The 23,571-nt window shown below is 39.5% G+C and overlaps 1 protein-coding gene and 1 pseudogene across 1 annotated transcript; one reads left to right on the forward strand and one right to left on the reverse strand.

Annotated features, from left to right (window-relative positions):
- LOC107291913 overlaps positions 1-4,128 on the reverse strand; it is a 7,616-nt pseudogene extending 3,488 nt beyond the window's left edge.
- A 1,426-nt stretch (positions 4,129-5,554) lies between these two features.
- On the forward strand, positions 5,555-23,054 carry PORCN (porcupine O-acyltransferase). The gene is made up of 14 exons (XM_029285044.1): positions 5,555-5,690; positions 6,013-6,205; positions 8,056-8,099; positions 8,445-8,626; positions 9,682-9,812; positions 11,342-11,356; positions 13,321-13,335; positions 13,426-13,551; positions 14,956-15,056; positions 16,332-16,408; positions 19,298-19,361; positions 20,487-20,572; positions 21,093-21,203; positions 22,953-23,054. The coding sequence occupies exons 1-14, from the start codon at positions 5,555-5,557 to the stop codon at positions 23,052-23,054; spliced, it is 1,383 nt and encodes a 460-aa protein (XP_029140877.1).
- The last annotated feature ends 517 nt before the right edge of the window (positions 23,055-23,571 follow it).

Here is a 23,571-nt window from a genome sequence, read left to right on the forward strand (position 1 = left end):
AGACTTTGTGATCAATTGTGATAAAGGGAACTTTGGTTACTTAAAACTTGGAAACTATAAATATTAAATGTTAAATTTAAATATTAATGGGAAACTAAAATTTGGGAAAAACTAATTAGGACATTGATTTTCTATAAAGACTAAATGTTAAAATAACCAGGATATGTATAAGCTAAAAATTATTAATAAACGTAAGAATGTTATTTTATTTAATTGATATAATAAGAATTGTATTAGTTTAAACATGAGACAGTAAATACTAAGGGGAAAAGAGAGGAACTATTTAATGTGGTAGTTTGAGACTTGTACTAAGGATATTTGTATGTCATTGAATTATCGATTAACTCAGCCGCCACGTTGCTTTTTAAATACTTAAATGTAAAATTAGAAAATCAATAAAACATTAAAAAAAAACCTAACAGTTTACTAAATAATTACTTTTGTTACTTATCCTTCGTCAGATGACAATCTTACACACACCCGAATTATCCTTCGGTTTCAATTTGAGACAAGGAAAGTCTTTTTCACGACTTTTTTTTCCCCTGTAGTAGAAGATTCTTGCCTTCGCTTTCTCCGTTCTGAGATTTAGAAACTCAAACTGCACCCATCATTCCAACCACGGAGGAGAGCCCTGAATTTTGGACTCAAAAGCAAATCAGGAGGATGGTCTTACCAGGACCTTGTGCAAAAAACCCCCTAATACCATGGGCTGTAATGAGGCACTCTGCAAATACAGTATATAAAAGATTTGTGCCCCTAAACACAACATCTATCCCATATAATCCTTGACCAGAAGAGAAACACTACAAAATCTATAAATCAACCAGGAACTCTTACACGCAGGTCAGTTTTTCAGATAACAAAAATTTTATCTCAAAACTTACTCAACGTAGCTTGCAAAACTTCTGCACTAAAACGCCTCTCATCAGTTCCCTAAATCCTCCCAATAAATCCAATAGCACCCTCGGCCGGTATGGCAACAGACAGGTAACCCAGCCAATCAACGTCTGCTATGATAAAGCAGGGCTCTTATAGGAGTTTCTTTTTCTTTACCCGCCCAACTGGCAAACCGATTGGTGGAAAAAACACAATAAAATGTGATAGTGTGTGGCAAATCAAGTTTATTTATAGCAGTGTTTCATGGCAACAGTAAAAAAAGGTCACTTTGTTCTGAGTTATTTGTTCAATTTCCCAATTGCCCTAGCACTCTTTGGGAAACCCTAATTTTAGTAGTAAACTAGTTCAACATTCCTTAGCTTTGTCTTTTGTCAGCTAAGCCTGACAAAGTGCCATCAAATTTGTGTCAACATTAAAATAATGAAGATTTGAAAAACCCATAGTTACAATATCCTGCTATCTATCATTCACACAGTGGCCAGGTTCATACATTCTAGTAAAGATGTGGTTCTCAACTTTTCATATCTTAAACAGTCTATCAAGTAAGTCAAGCCTCACCATGAAAGAAACAAGAATGTCCAGTGAAAGGCATTTATAATTCTGGCTATCCAGGCATGCTTTCATTTACAGCAGGTTTTAAATGTTTCAGATTTCTGGTTNTAAGCAAGAAGCTTGTCAGAAAATGAGGAAAGGATTTGGAATTAAATTAAAGTAAGGGAATGCTGAAGAGGATAGTTTGGGGATTTGTACAGGGATTACAATGATATGTGAAAGAGTAGAACTGAAATGTTACAAACGTTAGTGACCAAGGCTAAAAAAAACGTTGAAAGGAAGTCAAAGATCCTGTGAAAATGTTTTTTAAAAATGACAAGGCTGAAGGCTCAGTGTATTAAGAGAATGGTTAAAAAATGGGATGCTTATGGAATGGGGTAATTTGTTTGATGTTCATACATTTGTACCTGATGATCAGGAGAAAGGAAGAATCAGTGATTGCAGAAAAAACACATGGATTAATTTTTTGATCTTAAAACCAATAGAAAAGGGGCTGGACCAAATTCTGAATTGGTATAAGACATGATGATAAACAAAATAAGTTGGAAGCATATATTGCAATACCGCTTTATTCCAGGGGTAGGGAAAACCAGTTTTTTTTTGTTTTTTTATTTTTCAGCAGGCCATTTAGAATGTGAAACAATCTGCTGTAGTTTTGTTTCGAAGAAGTATATGATAAAATGGCTTCAATTATGGAAAGCTTTGCATAAATATGGAGGTTAATTACTGAATGCAGTAATAGTTTGTATGATGAAAGTAAAACATGTATGAGAATATTCTGTGAATGTTTCAATATTGAGCAGGTAGCAGACAAGCAATGTCTGTTCCTTTGGATGTTTAACATATTTTTGATATATGTATAAAATATTTGCGTGATATCAGAGGTTTGCTGGTTGGCATGTGATATATATATATATGTATGCACAGAACCTGAATGATTTATTACAAGTGATATTTCACTATATGATGCATCAGTGAGCCTGGATGTGGAAATTAATGAATCAAAGACTAAGATAGTTGTATCAGTTAGGGAAAATTGGGCAAATAATTGTGTTATACATAAATGATGAAAAGTAGAGCAAATAGATAAATGCATATACACTTATCATTGAATACAGTAAAGATGGGAAAAGAGCTAGAGAAATTTTGAGGCATGCAAACATTGAAACTTAAGGAGTGAGAATATATATTCTGTTATGAAGAAGGAAAATTAAAGAACCAAAAGTGTCTGTATATCAGTATGCAGTAAAGTTGTTAAGTGAAAGAGAGGGTTGGGTATGTCAAGAGAAATAGGAAAAAAGATGAATGCTACAAAAAAAACAGATAGTGTGCATACCAACTAAAACAGGAAGCAGCAGGATTGGGAATGAAGAAGTGCTGAATAAACGTGCAAAAAGTGACTGACCAGGATGCTCTTATTAAGGAAGTTGGGATCAGACACTTTGCCAATCTAAAGTATTACAAATCCTCTGTACAGCGCAGACCTACTCTGTGTGCAACCCATAATTGAAAGAACTGACTCCAGTTTCCGCACCCAATCTCCTCTCCCACAGTACGTGATCCACATTTGGGTGTGTGTGTGTTAAAGGCTACCATTCGTGTTTTCTCTAGGGAGAATGCTACATGGCAGCTTTCTGCCATGTTCACCCTCCTTTTTAGAGAATAACGTTTTCAGAATAACAGCCTGTAAAATCGTAGCTCTTTATTGCTAGCCGCTCTCGCGGTTTCCTTTCCGCCGATTTTGGCGCATCGCGACCTTTAGAAGCGAAGCTTTTGCTGGCAGGCAAACGTGGCTTCACTCAAGGGGGATTCGGACTAATTTCTTTCTTCTCGCGCCCCGCCTTTTCTCATTGGCTGGCCTTTTGCGCGTCTACCCCCATCTTTTCCATCCGATTGGCCGCTCAGCAGTTTTAACTATTCCTCTCCGGCCTTCTCATTGGTATTTTCAAGCGGTCCACCTCCAACTTTAAACAGTGATTGTTGCACCCCTTCCCCACCGCCTACCTCTCCTTCCTTTTTCAGTTTTTCCAGCTCTTGGGGGTGGGAGGGAGAGGGGAAGACCGATACCCACGCAGCTCCGGAAAGCTGGGGAAAAAAGGGTGGTGCGAATAAAGACGCATCGGTGAGTTAGCAATAACGCCGTGCCCTGCCTCTTTAAGGCATGCCGCTGGAACAGCTGGCCTAAAAGGAGCTAGAGGGCCGGTGCTGGGATGGATAAGAGGCGTTAAGGCAAGTTCGGCGAGAGAGAAGCAGAGCAGAGTTAAGGGGGCGCCGAGTTCTCGCCTCTCCCGCAAGGCAGCGTAGTGGGAGAGGAAAAGGCCTCCTAGATCTAGATCGACGTCTCCGAATGAAGGGATTTCCCTTTTTCTTTTTCTGAAATGACGCGAAGCCCGCCGTTTCCCTGGGATTCCCAACGTTAGCTCTTTCTCCCTTAAGAATAGCGCTGTCAGGAAAGCGGGCTAGTATCCCAGAGGGTGCAGTGAGAAGGAAAAAATAGCTTTCGGGAGGTGGAGAAATTATGCTAGAAAGGAAACGAGAAGTGAAGGGTTACTTGGAGTTGCAGGACAGGGCTCGTTTGATTTTCCTTTCGAATCCTTTTGTCTAAAGCCACATTCCCCTCCTCCATTCTGTGCTCCTGCGTTTCCTTCCTGCCTCTGTACCTGTCTGTTACGCCACTGACCAGCAAATCCGCAGGGTTCCTGTTTCATGTTAAACCATAATATGCTTTGATTGGTCTTGGCTTCCTGTATCGTGTGACTCCGGATTACGATGGTTTACCAACTCATGATGACATCATGTTTAATGCAAATGTACCATTCCGGCCATGTCTTCCTTCCTAATGCAATGCTTCATCAATTCATTAGCTGTATATTACTCCTCACCAGCCATTTCTCTACCCCTATGTGTAGCTAGGCTTAGTGTTAATTCAACCTTGGAAAACTGAAGTAGAATCAGAATTTATGCTATTATTGTGTGACTGGTAACTGGCCTTCTGTTAATGATGGTCCCTTTGTCCCCCCCCCTTCCCCCAAAGGAGCTCTTTTGGAATATGTTTTTATTCCTAAATTGGGTCTACAAATAGTAAGAATTAGTTCCATGTAAGGAGATACAGAAAGAGTTTGCATCAATGTAGAAGCTATAGTTTGCTCAGCTGTACTGCAGAAATAATCAGATTCTGTGGATTTTAGCAGAATGTACTTCCATACAGTAATTGTTTATGGATTTATTTAGTTGATTTATATCTGTGTCTCTTCCTCTGTAGAATTTGGGGAGGCATGGATGGACTGTATTCCTACAATACCATAAACTTAAAAATAACATTTTAGTTCATTATATTTTGTGATTTCAGCTTGCATAGTTAATGGTTCAGCATGTTTTGTGTACAAAATGAGACTGATTGAACAAGCCATAGTTAGGTTAATCACGAGAAACACAATCTTGCTGCCATAGTTATATGGTTTTCAGACTCATCTCTGCTAAGCTACATTTAGTGCTGTCAGACCAAGATAATACTTAGACTGGATTTCTATGCTGCTGTTTCAAATCTACAGTTCTAAAACCAAAGGGAAACAATAGTTACAGAAAGGAACATTGGGTTACATTGTGCCATTGAGGGGGAAGGTGTGTCTGAGATGATGAACCTGGTTACATGGATTTTATGTCAAGGAATACTAGACCTGCTGACTGGCTGGCTTTGGTATGCCTAACTATAACTAGGCTCAGACCATGCACTGAACCACAAATGGCCTAACTATACTGTAGGTAGTAGGTTATGGCAATCTAGCTTGGGTGGTTGGTTGATGTATAGTTCAGTGTGTTGTATGAGCCCCAGAAAATGGGCGTTAAGGAAATTATAGTTAAATAAAACATTAATAAGCATTGTATAAACACATCTTTTATCTCTGTGCATGTCTTGAAAGTTCAATTATTCTCCCAGTAGAGGGAGGTTCTTTCAACTAGAATAATCCCAGTTTAAGAACAGGACTGGGTATAGCTTATTCCAGGCTTTATTCTTTGGATTTATAAATGATTCAGAATAATCTTGAGATTATTAACGTGATGTGCTTGCTCCGCTTCTCTTTCTGTCTCTTTCCAGGTTGGGGCCATGGCCACCTTTACACGGCAAGAGTTTTACCAGCAGCTGTTGAGCAGTTGTGTATTGCCGACTGCTCAGCAGGGTTTTGAACAGGTTTGGACTCTGCTGCTCTTGTGTCTAGCTTGCCGTCTCCTATGGAGGTTATGTAAGTAGAGGCTGAGTTTGCATACATATGAGATAAAATTGAAGTAGCTAGTTTCCAGCTCAGTGTTGTTTGCTTGCAAACATTTCATTATCCAACTAGGTGACATCATCGGCATGAGGGAGTTTGGGGATGATGCAGCCTGTTTATATATAATAATTTGTCCCACAAGTTTTGGTGGGTATGTAGTTTTCTCCTTGACATGGATATTTTTTTATTATATACACACACACACACTCCATATTATGGCTAGGTGTGTTGCGTGAACCCAGCCACGGTGAGCTTCTCTTTCTCTCATCCAAGCTCCCTGCCTCTTCTTTTCCAGCTCTGCCATCCTATGCTAAGCACCTGAGCACGGTCGCTAGTGGCTTCTATGCCCTCTATCACTTTTTTCAGCTGCAGATGGTGTGGGTTGTGCTCCTCAGCCTCTTGTGCTACCTGGTTTTATTCCTGTGCCGCCACTCAACCCAGCGTGGAGTTCTGCTCTCCATCACCATCCTCATCTATTTGCTTATGGGGTAAGTGAGGAATGTGGGGGGGTGTAATTAAAAGGTTGACACAGCCAAGAGCAATTCATGAGGAAAGGATTAACTAATACAGTAGTATGTTGCACCAACAGGAGAGACTAGTCAATAAGTGGGACACCTTTTATAAGGGAGCACAAGGTAAACAGGTCCTTAAGAGTTGGAGGCTCTTAAGAATGTATATTTATTCTGTTTTGGCCAGCCCCATTTTCTGAGGTTTACCTACTTCATGGGTGGAAGCCACCCAAACCACCTATACTTGTCCAAATAAAAATAAGTTGAATAATTCTTAGGTTTTAATAACACATTTTATTTTTTTATTAAAAAGGAGGGTAACTTTTACAAACTTAACCCACCCAAACCACAAGATGCTCTCAAATCAGTTCCCAAGATAGTAATTGCCAAGTGGGGTAGAGTTGACTATGTTACTGATATTTACATTTTTTTTGATGGCCAGATTGAGAATAGTAAGTTAAATTGTCTATCCCTGTGCCAGTTATTATCCTCCAGATGTGTTAAATGTATCATTAGTTCTGTCTGGGAATTATGGAATTATAATTCAAAATAGTTGGAGATTGCCAGGTTGAGAAAAGCTGGGCTTATCTAAATAATACTGTAAACAAGTCAACTAAGGCACAATAAGTTAATAATCTTTCTTAGTATCCATACATAAACTACCATTTTAGCTCCTCCAAAATTTACAAGCTGCATTTTAACAAAGATTTGTATTTCATTTATTTCCAAACCTGATTTACAGTATCTTGAAACCAGTATTCATACTAATAAACATTGTTGTTGGTTGAATGTCCTGATTTCTGACTCTTTGAGGTTTGGAGGGCACAATAATAGCCAAGTCTGGTTAAAATGCAGCATGCAGTTGAGGGAGAGGGGTTAAAGTGTTAAGTATATGTGTATTTGTATCCTTGTTGATGGTTTTTAGTGTGTATTGTTGGAAATAGCATTAGAGAGAGGTTAAACCAATGGACCAAGAAAGCTGACCAATTGTTTTGGTAGGTCAATGGGAAATGCAGGAAGGAAGGCATCTGTGTCAACAGCTGGAAGCAAGTATGGACAAGAATGAATTAGAATATTCTTTATTGGCCAAGAGTGATCGGACATACAAGGAATTTATCTCTGGTGTATAAGCTGTCAATGTACATACAAAAAAGCAAAGTGATAAGTTATAGATCATAAATCACAAGATATAATCATCAATCATGAGGTACAAACAAGTCATAAATCATAAGATACTAATAGGAGAAGGTAGTAGGAAAGATGAGAAAGATGAGAAGATGAGAAGGATAATAGCAATACAGCCCGACTACATCGGTCAATATCTTAAGGCATAAGACAGTGCTGTGGAAGTTAGGTGTTTAACAGAATGATGGCATGGGGGAAAAAACTGTCTTTGTGTCTAGTTGTTTTGGCATGCAGTGCCCTTTAGTGGCATCCTGAGGGGAGAAATTGAAACAGTTTATATCCTGGATGTGAGGGGTCTGTAGATATTTTCTCAGCCCTCTTTCTGGTTCGTGCAATACTGGATTACTGTATTTACTGTAATAACATAGCTATTACTGGAAGATTCCATAAATTTTGGAGTGGAGCAGCCAGTTTTCAAGGAAAGCAAACTAACAAGTTATAATAGCATAATTCCTGGAGTCTGTTGCATTTCTAGTCACCCAGTCCTTTGACATGAAGGTACTCCTTTTTACTGGAAAGTTCAGCAAGAAGAGAATTTGGAAACTTATCTGGATCTTAGGGAAAGGAAAGATAGCAAATAAAGGACTGATACTCAAAGATAATGATTCTTTTTTTGTTTCCTGCTTTTCCCTCCTCCTCTATAGAGAGATGCATATGGTAGACACTGTGAGTTGGCATAAGATGAGAGGTAAGTGACAGTTCTCCTTCTGTTCATATCTGGTTTTAATGTGATAAGGTGTAATAGAAAAATCTATGTATTGAAAGAAAGTGCTGCCTTTCCAAAAGCATAAAGTACTATTCAGCATGTGTACCAATCATAGCTTTGCAGCTAGGAAATTCTATCAAGACTTATAAACTGAGTTGTTATTAGAAGGAATGATACTTTTCTTATATATGGGCTTCCATTCATAAATCCCATTGGATCTGAATACCTTTGCTGGATCAAAGAAAAATAATTTGTGCTCGTAATAAATTCTTTAAGTTGCTTGTTAAGAATGTCAGCATTGACCCTCTCTCTCCTTTCTACCACTAGGTGCCCAGATGATTGTGGCAATGAAGGCTGTGTCATTGGGCTTTGATCTGGACCGGGGCGAGGTACCAACCATTCCATCCCCAGTTGAGTTCATGGGATATATCTATTTTGTTGGAACAGTTATTTTTGGACCCTGGTTCCGCTTTCACACCTATCTGCAGGCTGTAGAGAGCAGGAAAATAGTGAGTGCACTCTAATGTCTATTATTGGCAGTGTGGTGGGCAAGATCTGGTTGGTGGGAAAAGGATGGGCCACATTTAGCTTTGAAGATTTATTAAAAATGACACTTTCAGCCTGGACATTTTTCTCCAGGCTTCCTATAGTTGCAAATGATCAAGCCATGACAGAGTTCTTAATTTTTCTATTTAGACTCAAGAGTTGGAAAGGTTTGGGCCATGGAGAAATAAGGACTTCTATTTTTTTTTATAGAAACCATACTACAGTTATGTTTATGAAATTATTTGAATTAATTGATTGTTTTCTTTCATTGGCCAGAATAGAAGCAGCCATATTTTTACAGAGTAGTTGGATAGCATTCTGCCTACATCTTTCAGTCTTTCTTATGTAGAGGAGAAATAGTAAAGTGGATGTTGAACACTATTCCAAACCTTCAATTCATGAAGAATTTCTATAAAGTGCAACCCTTCCACTAGTTCAGCCTCTACCAGCTTAATCATTCCATTAAGAGAGAATTGTGCCACCTTGGGGGGGGCAGGGAGGGATGCCCTCGGTCTTTGAATGACTTGCTAAGAGTCCCATTGCAAAACTCAGGTGGGTGGGGACTAAGAAGTAGGAAGTAAATAAGCACACAATTAAATAGAAGTGAACTGATTTAAAATATAATTAAATCTTACTTAAACATTTATTTACATGCTACCTCCACCAGCAGAGTATATCTAGACAATTATCGGCCACCCAAGTGGATCAGATAGGAAACACACAAGATGAGCCAATTCTACTTTATTGTAAGGTTTTTTAAAACAGAATCTTGCAGGTCTGAGGTTACAAATCTTCCACTGTCATTTACAACTGATAAGTTAGGGTAGATCCTTTCTAAATTCCTTCCTCTGCCTGTTACTCAGCTGCGGCTCAAGGTTTTTGTATCTATGCATGGGGTTGTACTGTGGGGACTGTTTTGTAGCTGATGGAGATGAATGTGAATGAAGAACTACAGGGACTGGAGTCCACACAGAGGATGCTCATTACATAATGATTGGTTTTGATTCTTTCCACATAGACTTTCTCCTGGTTTCAGAAGGTCTTTCTGAGCTTCTTCCTCTGCCTTGTGTGCCTCATCATGTCCACCTGCATAGCTCCCTATCTCTTCTCATACTTCATACCCCTCTACAGCTACAAGCAACTCAGGAAGTAAGTGCCTTGTTTTGAATTGATGTTCTAAGACTCAATTTCTCATACGTTCCGTAGCTGGAAATGAGTGTATTAAGGAAACTTGCCAGCAGAGTTAAAGGAGCTTTCAAATACCAAATTTGAATTAGAAATCAAGTAGATTTAGAAAAAAAACCCTGAGAAATATAAACATGAAATGTTTTGAAGTTCCTTATTCTTTACCTAAATTAATGCCTCCATCAACACTCTTCCGGCAATACCTCTGGATTTTTAGCTGTGACAAGACACTTCTTGAGTTTAGTATTTTTAAAAGGACTTTTAGTATTCCCTTGATTTATTTTGGGGTTGGCTTTATGATGCCATCAGCACTGGATAAAAGGAAATGGAGTAGAATCGACTTGAAATGTCAGCTCATTTGTATGCAGATCACCAGCTCTACACAGATAGTTTGGAAGCAGTAGTCCACTTTAATCCCAGTCTTTCATTCTAAAAAGTACTGCTTAAGGAGTGTTGTGGTTATATGCCAGTATGTTCTGGAAGGCTTCTGATTGTCATAATATTTTTAGTAGGGTGTCCATCTTGCAATTGAAGATGATTGTGATATCTGTAATTAGAAAGATTGGGATAGTGCCTCAAGCACCCGATGTTGGATCTAATCAAAAAAGAAAACAGCAAATTGTTAGTTATTTAATTTAGCATTTCTCTTTACCATCCAGAAGAGATTCTTGCCAGATATTGTGTCTCAGAAGTGAAAAACGACCTGAGGGAAGCACCATTTACCATTCCGTTTCCTCATTAAGTTGATTACGACAGAGAAAATCTTTCTCTCCAGATGAGGGTTCTTAATGATTCATCTTGTACTTTCATCATCAGATTAAATATAGTGCTGTGGTAGAGAGCTAGTGCTGTGGTAGAGAGCTGAGCATTTGTCTGTGTGAATATTCGGACTATAGCAAGTCCACTTGGCATTTCCTACAATTAAATTGTAGGTCTTAAATTTTATCTAAGCTGATCATTTATTTCTAAACCACATCTTGCTTATCTTAACCTGAGAAAAAGAGGATTAGAACCATACTGAAGCTTGTAGTTCTGATACTTGAATGTTGTGTAATCCTACACTGCATGAAACAGAAAATCCAAGGAAAAATGAAACATTTTTATGTAGGAGTAAGGAATTGTGATTGTTTAGAAGTGGCTGAATTCTCATCAATGGCAGCCAGCAACAGGGAGAGATCCTGCAAATGGTAGCTCATCCACCTCAGTAGGCCTCTGGTTTGGTGACTTCACATTTTGGGTTTAACAGTTGAGAGGTCAAGAGAAACTCAACAATTGTGGCATCTTTCAACAGCATGGGGAGAAGTTGTGCATGTCATACTTTTCCCGCACGTAGTTAACTTTCTCAAGAGGTGCTTTTTCAGAAAAAACACAATTCAGAATGTACAGTGACTTAATGAACTTCTTTTTTCTCTCTTTCCACCAACTTTAACTTTGTTTAATCCTTCTCTCTCCTCCCTTGCTTTCTCTCTTTGGGATCACATCCCTCGTGACAGGAAGCGCAGAAGCAGGTAATATGATTTAGATGATAGCATTTGGGTTCTTTTTTCCCCAGTCAGACATCTCGTTCACAATTCTTGACAAATACATGACTGTTGTGTACATCTCACCGTCAGACCATTTGTTCTGTCACTTTATTGGGAACTTTGTGATACGAGATTTCTTTCAAGCTTACTTCAGAGATGTTTGTGGCCCAGCAATTGTGGCCACAATTGCTTGTAGCACACTGGCATCAAGTCATTATCGCTCATTATTTGAGACAATATGTCTTCAGAGGTCTCTAACCTCACCTGTGGCCTGTAGGCATATATATTTCTGCATTGGTACCTCCTATAGTAGCTTTGCTCTAACGGCATGTATAGGTCTGCCTTATTATCTTGAAGGCATTCAGGGGCTCTATTCCTCCATTGCAGAGGTGTTGTCTAAATTACGTAACAATCAATTTTGACAATTAGTCATGTGAACTACAGTCAGTAGATATCAAAAATTAGTTTTTTATTCTCAGCGTGCTATCACACTTCATCCAATATTAGAAAAATCTGAAAGACATTTTTACTGAGAAGATGGCTGAAAAATGGACATCCCGTTAGTAGAATTAAAACTGCTGAGAAGTTGTTAGATAATATATTGGAACTCTACTGGTTGTTGGAGAAGAAGAGAGGGTATGAAAAGCCAAACACATCCCAGCTCGATAGCCAAGTGAATTTATGCTTTGTCCACCTAATAGTATGGTCAGCCCTAAATGAAGGAAATAGGCTCATTCTTGGTACAGCAGCTATTATTGGAAAGCAGAAAAGCAGATGATCAGTCTGACCATGAGACTTTCTCATTAGAGATCAGATTGTTCAGCTGGAAGTAATCAGTCCAGAATGAACTTTTTCTAGAACTTCAAAGGTTCTAGGTGGAACTTGATTGGTTTCCCGAGAAGGAAATGCCACATCATGGATGCTGGAAGTAAGACATTGGAACCTAATTTTGGGATCCATGAGGCAAGATATCTGTTATTATATATTTCAGAAGTCAATGCTTTAACAGCAACTACTTTGCCTGTGAAGAGTATAACAAGTTTAAAATTAGGCAAGAAAAACCAAATGCACAGGTATAGTATAGGTGGTACCTTGCTCAATAGTAGCAACTGTGAGAAGGATCTTGGAGTCCTAGTGGGCAATCATTTAAATATGAGCCAGCAGTGTGCTGCAGCTGCCAAAAAGCCAACACAGTGCTAGGCTGCATTAACAGAGGGATAGAATTAAGATTACATGAAGTGTTAATACCACTTTACAATGCCTTGGTAAGGCCACACTTGGAATACTGCATCCAGTTTTGGTCACCACAATGTAAAAAAGATGTTGAGACTCTAGAAAAAGTACAGAGAAGAGCAACAAAGATGATTAGGGGACTGAAGGCTAAAACATACAAGGAACGGTTGCTGGAATTGGGTATGTCTAGTTCAGGGGTAGGCAACCTTGGCTCTTTTATGACTCGTGGACTTCAACTCCCAGAATTCCTGAGCCAGTCATGGCTGGCTCAGGAATTCTGGGAGTTGAAGTCCACGAGTCATAAAAGAGCCAAGGTTGCCTACCCCTGGTCTAGTTTAATGAAGAGAAGGACGAGGGCTGACATGATAGCAGTGTTCTAATAGCTCAGGGGCTGCCACAAGAGGGAATCAAGCTATTCTCCAAAGCACCTGAAGGCAGGAGAAGAAGCAACGGATGGAAACTAACCAAAGAGAGAAGGAGAATTGCTTTTTTGTTAAGGGAGCATGGCAAAGAAAGACAAGAGTAATCAGAATGCGAACAAAAAAAATGGAAGCTGAGTCAAACAGGAGAGATCTTGTCACATAATCACCAGAAAATCTCCCCCTCCCAGTTTAAGTGGGAATAGGAGGTTTTTAGGAGGCTTCCAGTATTGATTAATTTCTTACTTGTTTTCTGCTTGGCGTCTCTCCTTTTCTTTCCTTTCTTGTGCATGCCAGAAGTACCTTAATGAGGTAAGTCTCCCTGGGGGCTTTAAACGTCTCTTGGAAAAGTGGGTGTGCAAATGTTTCATGAGTTTCTAAATTCTCTCTTCTTATGTGCAGGTGGCTCAGGGCTTACGAGAGTGCCAGTTCCTTCCATTTCAGCAATTACTTTGTGGGCTTTCTGTCTGAGACCACAGCCACCCTGGCAGGATCAGGTTTTAGAGAGGAAAAGGAGAATCTGAAATGGTGAGTGGGGTGGAAGATGGCGCCTGGGATCCTTTGCTTAAAATCTTAAAATTCTCAAAGCACAATTGGGAACAAAGTAGGCAAATTGGAAACGTCTTTATATATATATATATGAATAGCGTCGTCTGGTGAAGCTTTTAATATGATATATTTTAGGAATGAAGTAAAAGTTCATTTTTCTTTTAGATTTTGGTAATCCTCTTAACTTTTGTTACTGTTTTTATTCCTAGTCTTCTTTCGAGCTTTCTCTCAGCTTCTCTCCAATGAGCTCAAGGCAATATGCAGGACTCCTGTATGCAAAAAAAAAAAAAAAGCCACAAAAATTTTAAAAAAACTATTACCTATTCTTTGCTCCAAGGTGTCTTTTTCCACAGTGGCTTTCTTCCAAGGGGCAGTTAGAAGAAAGTGCAGAGCACTGATTCCTTAAAATGACATTTATTCACAATCAATTTCATGCATATTGCATGTATTTAGTTGAAAACCTCCTGTAATTTTACATTCCTCTGTTTGTCTACCTTTTGCATGCCAGTCACACATTTTTCCTCACTCATCAACAGCCTCTCAAGGTCACAAGTTCAGCCACCCAGTCCTAAGCAAAGGCATGGGATAAAGATCCAACAGTAGAAAGGGGAGCTCCATAGGCTGGGGATGCTTGCTAAAAAGCAGGTCAACAGAAGAGCAGATTCTAATTCTAACAATTCTTCAGCTATGCATTTGGGCGGAGGTTCAGCATGGCTGATGTTCTCGTATTGTTCAAGCCAATGTTGTCATGGCTGATTTTTGTGAGTTCTTCCATGCAGTCCCAAACTAGTTCTAAGGTTGTAAGAGAGAATCTAAAACTTTGCCTGAAACAGCCCGTTGAATCCATCCTCCCATTACTACTCCACTTCACTCCACTCTATTCTACCCTACCCTACCCTACACTGCTCTGCTCTGCTCTACTCTATTTTCTTTATAAGATTTTTATCCCATCTTTATTACTTTTATACCTAACTCAGGGCAGAGAACATACCTCATACTCCTACCTCCTCCTATTTTCCCCAAAACAATAATGCTGTAAAGTGGTTTGGGCTGAGAGGTAGTAACTGGCCCAAAGTAACCCAACTGGCTTTCATGTCTAAGGCGGGACATTTTTTCACTTTTCTCACATATCATGTTTCAGATGCTTCCATCCTTGTAAAACAATTTTTTTTCAGTATTTTATATTGAAGTCACTTTCCTGGGACAGCCATCATCAGACAATTTCTAAAGTTCCTGCTAAGGTAGAAAAGACCACAGGAGCTTCACGTCTTTTTAAACATGCCAGTTGGGCAATTCTACACTTGTAGCTCAATAGATCCTTGATATCAAAGATCCTCCTTGTATTTTGCCCCAAGTAATTGTTTATTCGTTTCTCCTTTTTAGGGACCTGACAGTGTCTCGTCCTCTGAGGGTGGAGTTGCCACGTTCTATGGTGGAGGTGGTAACCAGCTGGAATCAGCCCATGTCACAATGGCTAAACTCCTGTGAGAATGCTTACATCTGTCTTGTCTTTAGAACATTTAATGTGTTCTGGGTGGAGCTCTTAGCTTTAAGTGCCTGTGCCTAAAATCCTGTCAATGACTCCACCAGATGGGAATCATATTTGTGGCTCTTTGTCATGGTTCCGAAAGATGAAACTCTTCAAAGAACTTTGAGGCATTGTTTACCTTAAGGAATCTTTACTTAAGCAGCAGATTTCCCCAAATATGTACCTATAACGGTTATATTGGCTGAGGGTGATGGGAATACATCTACAAAAACAAAATGAAGAAAAGCTAGGCTAGATGCTTCCTATTTTTATGCATCTTTCGGTAGGTGCAGACGTAGACTAGGGATTGTTTTAACTTGAAGGTGTAGACTTTCATACGTTTCTAAGGGAATTGCAGTAAGATGGTTGATTCAGTCATGGTTTGGTCAGGATCATATAGATTTTCTGCTCTCACTGGTTTATAAATGGCTGCGTTCATATGTTAAGCCAAAACTAAACAAAGGATATTATACATTGCACTTTGAGTGATAACAATTCTGGAGTTGTGAATTAAAGAATGGATAAAACAACAGAAGATGGAAAGTGGGCTGTGCTTGCTAGCCCCACCTCTACTGATGCATTATGTTCATTGGATTTTGCCCTTACATAATCTGAAGCTATGGGACTGCCTTCCTAGATGTCACGTGTGATTTTAGAATCACTTCTGGGAAGCGTGCTTCTGTAGGACTGTGTCTGTGTTGCAGCATGTGGGCAACTGTGAAATTGCATGATAGAAGCAGCTCCCCCCCCCCACACATACACACACTGCTGGTTATGGGAGTCTAATCAAATAGCTGTTTAAAAAAACATAAAGCTAAAATTAATTTTCGACAGATCCCAAATAATTGTCTATTTTGCTAATTTGGGTCAAGAGATACAGGGCCTCCAATTAAGTCTGATCTTGATCAGCAACAACCTCAAGCCAGAAATAGGCAATAATTATTATAATTAGCCTTCAGGGCTCATTACCAGAAACATGAGGGCCATCAGCATACATACTTTTAAGGCCATGGCTACAAAAAAACATTAGATGGAATAAAACTCTATTCAAAGGCAATATTTTTTATGAAAGCTGATGGTTTGAGCGTTACCAGTAGCTTCCAAAAGGATGCTAATAGTTCATTCTCATAGAGGAGCTGGACGTATAATTCCTTGATGATTGGAATGATGATCCAGAGTTTTTGGAGAGGGCAAGAGAAATGACTCAGCTGATTAATTCTTTCTGTTTCAGATGTCTTTAAGAACTCCCTGAAACTGGGGATCTTCTCAGCCATCATTGTAACCTACGCAGCTAGTGCCCTCTTACACGTGAGTATCCCTTTATAAACTCATCCCCATATTCCATTTCTGCACCTTTTGCAGCACGAACGAATCTTTAAAAGTCTTGAGTGCCAATCTTTAAATGATGTCAAATCAGTGTACCGTGAAGAAATCTCAGTGCATCGTTATACAATGATCTAACAGATTCCATCATCTATAGTTACTTTTCCCATCTCCCCATACATGCAGTAACAAGTTGGGTGATATTTAGGAGAGATTGAGCAAGATAGAATGGCGATAGATAGATAGATAGATAGATAGATAGATAGATAGATAGATAGATAGATAGATAGATAGATAGATAGATTAGATAGATAGATAGATAGATAGATAGATAGATAGATAGATAGATAGATAGATAGATAGATAGATAGATAGATAGATAGATAGATAGATAGATAGATAGATGCTAGGGAAGGTTTCTTTGCACTGTCTCCTCAGTGCTCTGGCCTGGCCTGGCTCACTGCGGTGGGTCTTCACCTTCCCTCAGACCATATTGCTTTGCACTGGGCTCTTTTCTTTTTTTTTTTGTAAAAGTTTTATTATTTTTTTACAATAACAACCTTAGTGCCGGGTGTACAGCGTGTTGTCTTGGTTCATGATTTTTTTTTTACAATCAATAATAGTTAATTAACAGTCAATAATAATTAATTTTTATATTTTATATATCAATTGGTAATATATTTCCTTGATCCTTTCTTCTCCCAATAGTATTCTCCTTCTTCAGCATTAAACAAATATAATTTTTAATATTTAATATTATCCATATATAAATGATTACATAAAACATTTTCTTCTATATTTATATCAACAATAATAGCGTCCATATATAGCATTTTTTTTTCTAGTAAACCGTCATATAAGTGCCATAGTCTCTGTAATTAGCCTTGTCAAGCCGGCCAAAACTCAAAATCCAAACAGTCCAATTTTATATAGTTCTTGTCTTTATATATAATTTTTATAATCCACTGTAATTTTCAATTGTCAAGGTTTCAGTAAAATCAATGTTTTATAACAATTTGTTATAAAACAATTTGTTTTCCAGCTCTTTCAGGCAAGAAGTTCTTATTTTTCTTTTTTTATATATATAATTTCATCAAAATCCTTAAGAATATAATCTGTTTTGGTTTCTGAGTTTGATCAGATTGTAGTGTTTTAAATTTAATTTCAATATGTTTCTTTCCTCCTAAAAGGTTAATTCGCCACTTCTGTCTATGGGGGAATGGGAATGTAGTCCCCTTCCCTCATTTTTGGAGGTTTTTTGCTTTGGGGATCTTTCCCGGGGACTTAGTTGCAAAATAAGGGAGAGAAGCTCAAATACTTTCACCAATTCCAAGCATGCTGGCCCATATATTCATTTTTTTCATGAAACCCAACTTCCTGCTGGTCACTGGCACAACCTTCAATCTAATTATTTTAACTGGTTTTGAGGATGGGCCTTTCAGGTTGACCAAGATACCAACGATGTGACCTTGCTTTCCTGAAACATCATCTCCTAGGCTGCCATTTTGGAAGTTCATAAACTGGATAGTTTAACTTATGTTGCCAGAATTTATGAAGTCTGCCTTCCAGGCATCTAAGATGCTTGCTGTTTTGGATTCACAAAACACGATGAGCTGTTGACATTAAGGTTTATAATGTATAATAGGAATGTAGCATGATGATATATGTATTCATTAACTAAGTTCGTGTGTTGTGGAAATAGCCAAAGATTGACTGCCTGGGAACAGATTTCTATCACTTGCCAACTTAGTGAGATAGGACTGTTTGGTTTGGTTTGGGAGGGGGATGATGGCGATGGGGCTAGAAATCTGGATTTTCAGAGATATGGATTGCTTTCATTCATAATGATTCCTACTCAGTTCTGTGCAGTGAACTTTCTGCAACTAGCAAGAATTGATAGAATAGGAGATGCTAATTATATCTTCCCTTTGAAATTTAAAGCTTCTTCTATTGGAAATTCTCAGAGATACACTCCATAGATTGCTCATAAACTAGACCTACACTAACCTTAAGTGAGGAACTCTTTAGATTCTGTTCAGCAGGATGCTTTATTTATTATTATTTTGATAGATTTAAAAGCATTTCTGTCCCACCTCTCTGGCACTATGGGTGTTTGTCGAAGCTCGTGTTGCCTTTGTATCATCCATTGGTCAACCAAACGGAGAACAAAATCAGTAAACCAAAGGAATGGCAGATTGTAACAAGCCAAAGAAACAAAATAGGCTATGGTTTGTATAGTCCGGCTGACCTTAAATTTGTCAGAGCTGCCATCATACGCTTGAGCTTCACATATGCTAGCTGTCAGTCTGCCATAAACTTTGGGGGGAGGGAGCCAGTGGGGAGGAGGGAAGTACTGCTCATTGTACTTTCCAGAGACACCATCTCAAGGTCTAAGTATTGGGAATGGAATGGAATGGATCACCAACCAGCCCCCATCGAAGAGACAGTTACCAAAACTATTTATTCAAATATAATTGGACAATAAGGGACTAGCAAGGGGGAGGAACTGAACAGGGGAAATTAACCGGGGAAGTTTGGCATGCAATCGTCAGTTCTGGCTTTGCTATATTGTAATCCACTTGGCTTTTAGTAAAAGTATACCTTTCATTACAAATGGAGTCAAGGGTCTTTCTTAACTAAAGGACCAAGTCGGGGCATGTCTGACAAACTTGCTCTTCCTTCCCCTGTGTTTCCTGGCTATTTCCTCTTGGGGGGAGATCTGTTCATATGAGAAGAATTGCTATCCAGTTTTTTAATCCGGCATCTTTGGAAATCAGTTTTCTTGGCGGCTGTTCTGTGCATCTACTTTTAAAAGTGACCTGGTTCAAAGGGGGTTAGATGTGGCTGTTCTAACTGCAATCTCATTTCTTTTAGGGACTGAGCTTCCATTTGGCTGCTGTGCTGTTGTCACTCGGCTTTATCACTTACATCGAACACGGTGAGTCATTCACTGCTGTTTTTCTCCTGCTGAGATGCTCTGCTTCCCTTCCCTTATCTATTGTCTGATTTCTGCGCCAAAGCCAAGTCAGATAAAAATACTATTTTATATATTTTATTGTTGCTCTTATTGTAAATAATAGCCACCTAGAATCACTTGACAGTGAGATGGGTGGCTTATAAATTTAACAAATAAAAATAAATAAATAAATAAATAAATAATATAATAGCTCAGAATTAAGATAACATCCAATGAAACCTATTCCTTAAAAAGATGGGGGGGAAAGCATTCTTCTAATATTCATACTAGAAAGATTTCGGTCAGCAAGTAAATTTTCAGCCACCACTTTAAAAAATGTGATGATAATGCTCACTTTTCCACTTCCTCGCAGTTTTAATGTGGGCACCATCATCACAAAAACCTGCCTGTTAGGAAATAATAATAATAATAATAATAATAATAATAATAATAATAATAATAATAATAATAATAATAGTAGTAGTAGTAGTAGTAGTAGTAGTAGTAGTAGTAGTAGTAATAGTAATAGTAATAATAAAGTTGGAAGGGACCTTGGAGGTCATCTAGTCCAACCCCCTGCTCAGGCAGGAAACCCTATACCATTTCAGACAAATGGCTGTCCAGTCTTGCCAGATGGCACGTAGCAACTTTCAGTGTCTTTAGTAGAACCTCCCTTGATAATTATTATTAGATTTTTACCTAATTTTTCATCTCTCTATCACGTCAGGTAGTTGGACTGAGATAGGATTGGCCAAAGTCACTCAGCCAGCTTCTATACCTAAAGAAGGACTAGAACTCCCCATCTCTTGATTTCTAGGCCAGCACCTTCGCCAATATATCATACTGGCCTCACAAGGCATCCAGATCTATAATTAATTATCCCGAAATGACCTAAGGACAAATGTCATTTTGCAATTCTGTGTACAATCTGTGGCAAAGCTTGGGTTTTTGCATTTTTCTCTCCTCCCTTTGGGAGGAAAAGGATATTCATATCCCAGTATAGGAAATTTGTTTGAAGCAAACATTCCTTAGTTAAGCAAACCAAAACTTAAAAGCCAAATCCTGGACAGCTTTGAGTACAATTTTGCTTGCCTGGTTTCCATTTAGTTCTCAGAAAGAGGTTGTCTGTCATCTTTGATGCCTGTATACTCTCCAAGAAGTGTCAGCCAGGATGCTCACATCGCCACAGTACGGTAAGTATGTGCTGAAATGTCAAGGGATCAAACCCCCTCCCCTTTTACACCTCATGCTAGAGTAATGTTCTAGCACGAGGTATGCAACTTTGACGTTGTAGGACTGCATAGGTCCCTTTGGTTTCTACAACTCATCTGCAAGAAATGGGTTCACACTTCTGTTGCTCATTGTCTCTCTCTCCAGTACAGGAAAAGCAGAATGTCAGTGAAAGAATAAATATCCCTGCCCCCTTCTAACTCTGACCCTGTCCACTCCCTACTTCAACCTTGTCCCCTGCAACCTCAACTGATTGTGCCAAAGATTGTACCTTGAGTCTAGCAGGATCAGGCCTTCCTGATCCTGAAATCTCTTTCAGCTTTTGGGCCTGGAGATCATTGAAGCCTGACATAACAAGGCAGCGTGTGGCTTCTTATATGAAGTCTCTTGACCAGGCTGTTTATGTTGGGGTGGGGCGGGGTAGGGTGAATCCTGCTTGTTTACAGTTGGACTGAATCTCGGATGCTTCTTCTGCTACTACAGAATCTCTGGGTTCGTCTCCTCAACCTGCTCTTTGGGGCTCTTGCTGTCTTCCACTTGGCCTACTTAGGCTCATTATTTGATATGGATGCTGATGACTCTGTGGAAGAACAGGTGAGATAGCCAGGATAGCGGTGAGTGGCAGAATAGAAGTTTTAAGTGATAATTTGTCCTGGACGTATATTTGGAGAGCAGTCCTAAAAAAAATTTTACAGGTAAATGTACTGATGAAAAATCAGCTTTATGACCAGTCTTCGCATTTATGCAGGTCTGTAAAGCAAAGGAAAGCTGAAGTAAGATTATAAACACAGTCATAGTTCCACTTAATAACCATTTTGCTTAACAACCATTCCCAGTCCCAATTGTGGTCGTGAAACAAGGACTGCCTATATTATCTGAGAGACCCTCACTCCTTTATTTTAATCTAACTGATGTAACAATGTGTGGATGTGCCACACAACAGCTAATCTCATCACCTATCTGCATGAGGATGGCAGCAGGTTTAGGGACTGTCCACCAGGGCTTAATGAAATGTCCCTGCAAATTCGGAGGAACTCATCTCTGATCTGCCTTTCTCGTGATGTCTGAAGCCAGATCAGAGTGAAGGCAATAATATGCCATTGCCACACTGTGGTAGAGCAGACAAAGACCGTATCAAAAACTGCTGGGGATCATCACCATCGTCCAGACCACAGAGAGATACAGCTGGACCTCACCTACCAATGGTAATTGAACTGTCACTAAATGATACAGTTGTAAAATGCGAGGTAGTTACAGCAGTCCCAGTTGTTGTTGTTAGGTGACCCCCGCGGAGTTGCAGTGTCCTCGCAGTCATGTGACTGCCGCTGGCAGCTTCCTGCCAGCTTCCCTATTGACTTTGCTTGTCAGAAGCCAGCAGTGAAGGTTACAAAGGGCAGTCACGTGGTCTCAGGACACTGCAAGATCGTAACTGTGAATTAGTTGCGGGGTGCCCAGATTGTGATCCTGTGACTGCAGCACACATGGCAACAGCTGCATTTATAAGGATCATCGTAAGCTCCCTTTGTTAAGTTCCATTGTAACTTCAAAGGATCGTCGAACATTTGGTTGTTCAATGAGAAATGCCTATAATTAAAAAAAAGAGGGGGTGGGGAAATGGGAGTGATTTTATCAAGCTTTGTGTTGCCACCAAGTCACCTGCTCGAGTTAAAAATGTTCAGTTTAGAGCATTGTTTGTGCCTATTGGAGCACAGATTACAGCTACTTGGGTTGAGAGTTGCTCCCTTTTTGCAGTGGTTCACACATAAAATGATTTCCAATGTCTCATCTTGGAGGCTGCTCTTCACCCCACCCCACGTCTCATAGCCAACTTTTTTTTCAATGGAAGGCCAGAATAAGGTGACACTCTTATTTGGCCTAATTTTACTTGTGGCAACCAGCTCTCGGGAAACAAGCATTTATTAAAGATGCTGATGTTAATCGGATAATCAGACCTTTGTTTATTACTTGCTTAAGACTGCACTAGATATTGCTGGTACCTATTGAAATGTAACTTCAATTGTCCTGAGGGATCAAAACTAAAAAACTGTGACAGCAGTGACAGAAAAAAGAAATCCCTCAGTGCAATCATGGAATAGGGGTAAAATCCCGCTAAGAAAGACTCAGCCTTTCTGAACTTCAAGTGGCCATCATCTCCAGCTAATCTGGAAACTACCAGGTCAAGTACCAATTTAGGGGAACTTGCCTGTGACAAAAGGCTAGGCCTATATATTTATTTGGAAGGAGATTGTCTAAATTTTTCCCTGTCTGAATGAAAGCCTCTCCACCGTTGAGAGTTGTCTGTGCCAGAATCTGACTTGGCTGATGTGCTGCTTTTCCCTCCAGGGCTATGGCATGTCTTATACCATCAACAAATGGTCTGAGCTGAGCTGGGCCAGCCACTGGATGACCTTCGGGTGCTGGGTCTTCTATCGTCTCATCAGCTGAAGCAGGACCTTCCTGTGAACTTGAGGAGATGGAGCAGGGGATGGGTGGAGAGGCAGAACTGATAAGACTCCTCACCTTCAAGAACATTGGATGCCCACCATCGACTTGAGTGCCCTGGATATTGACTGATTCCTTCTTTCTCTGGGATGCTGATGGAGGGAAGGAGCTCCCCAGTTTTGTGCCCTGAGGGGGGAGGAATATGCATCCCATGTAGACAAGGCTGGTTGAGTATCAAGGTATTCTCCTGAATACCTATTTTTTAAAAAGCCTTTTCTTCCTTTCCCAACATGGTCTGGACTACAGTATCTATAATATTCTTCCACTGGCTTCCTGGGGCTTGTGGGAGTTGTTATCCAGAGGGTACCAGATTGCCAGTTCAGATCTTGTACACAATACCTCTTTGAGAAAAATCTGGCTCCTGCCAGGTCCTTGTTGACACTCCCTCTAGTGGCAATTGAACAAACAGCACCAGCTTTCCCTTCCCCTCTGAATTATTTTTACTGCATGTTTTGCCTCT

This window comes from Protobothrops mucrosquamatus, unplaced genomic scaffold (genome assembly GCF_001527695.2).
Source record: "Protobothrops mucrosquamatus isolate PMUCROS unplaced genomic scaffold, P.Mucros_1.0 scaffold_159, whole genome shotgun sequence".
Lineage (NCBI taxonomy): Eukaryota > Metazoa > Chordata > Lepidosauria > Squamata > Viperidae > Protobothrops > Protobothrops mucrosquamatus.

Excerpts from the sequence above, each read along its gene's own strand:
- PORCN (XM_029285044.1), top strand. The coding sequence starts at position 5,555 with ATGGCCACCTTTACACGGCAAGAGTTTTACCAGCAGCTGTTGAGCAGT. Across the intron at positions 13,552-14,955 it reads GAAAAGGAGAATCTGAAATG|GGACCTGACAGTGTCTCGTC; the intron begins GTGAGTGGGGTG and ends TCTCCTTTTTAG. Across the intron at positions 15,057-16,331 it reads GTCACAATGGCTAAACTCCT|ATGTCTTTAAGAACTCCCTG; the intron begins GTGAGAATGCTT and ends TTTCTGTTTCAG.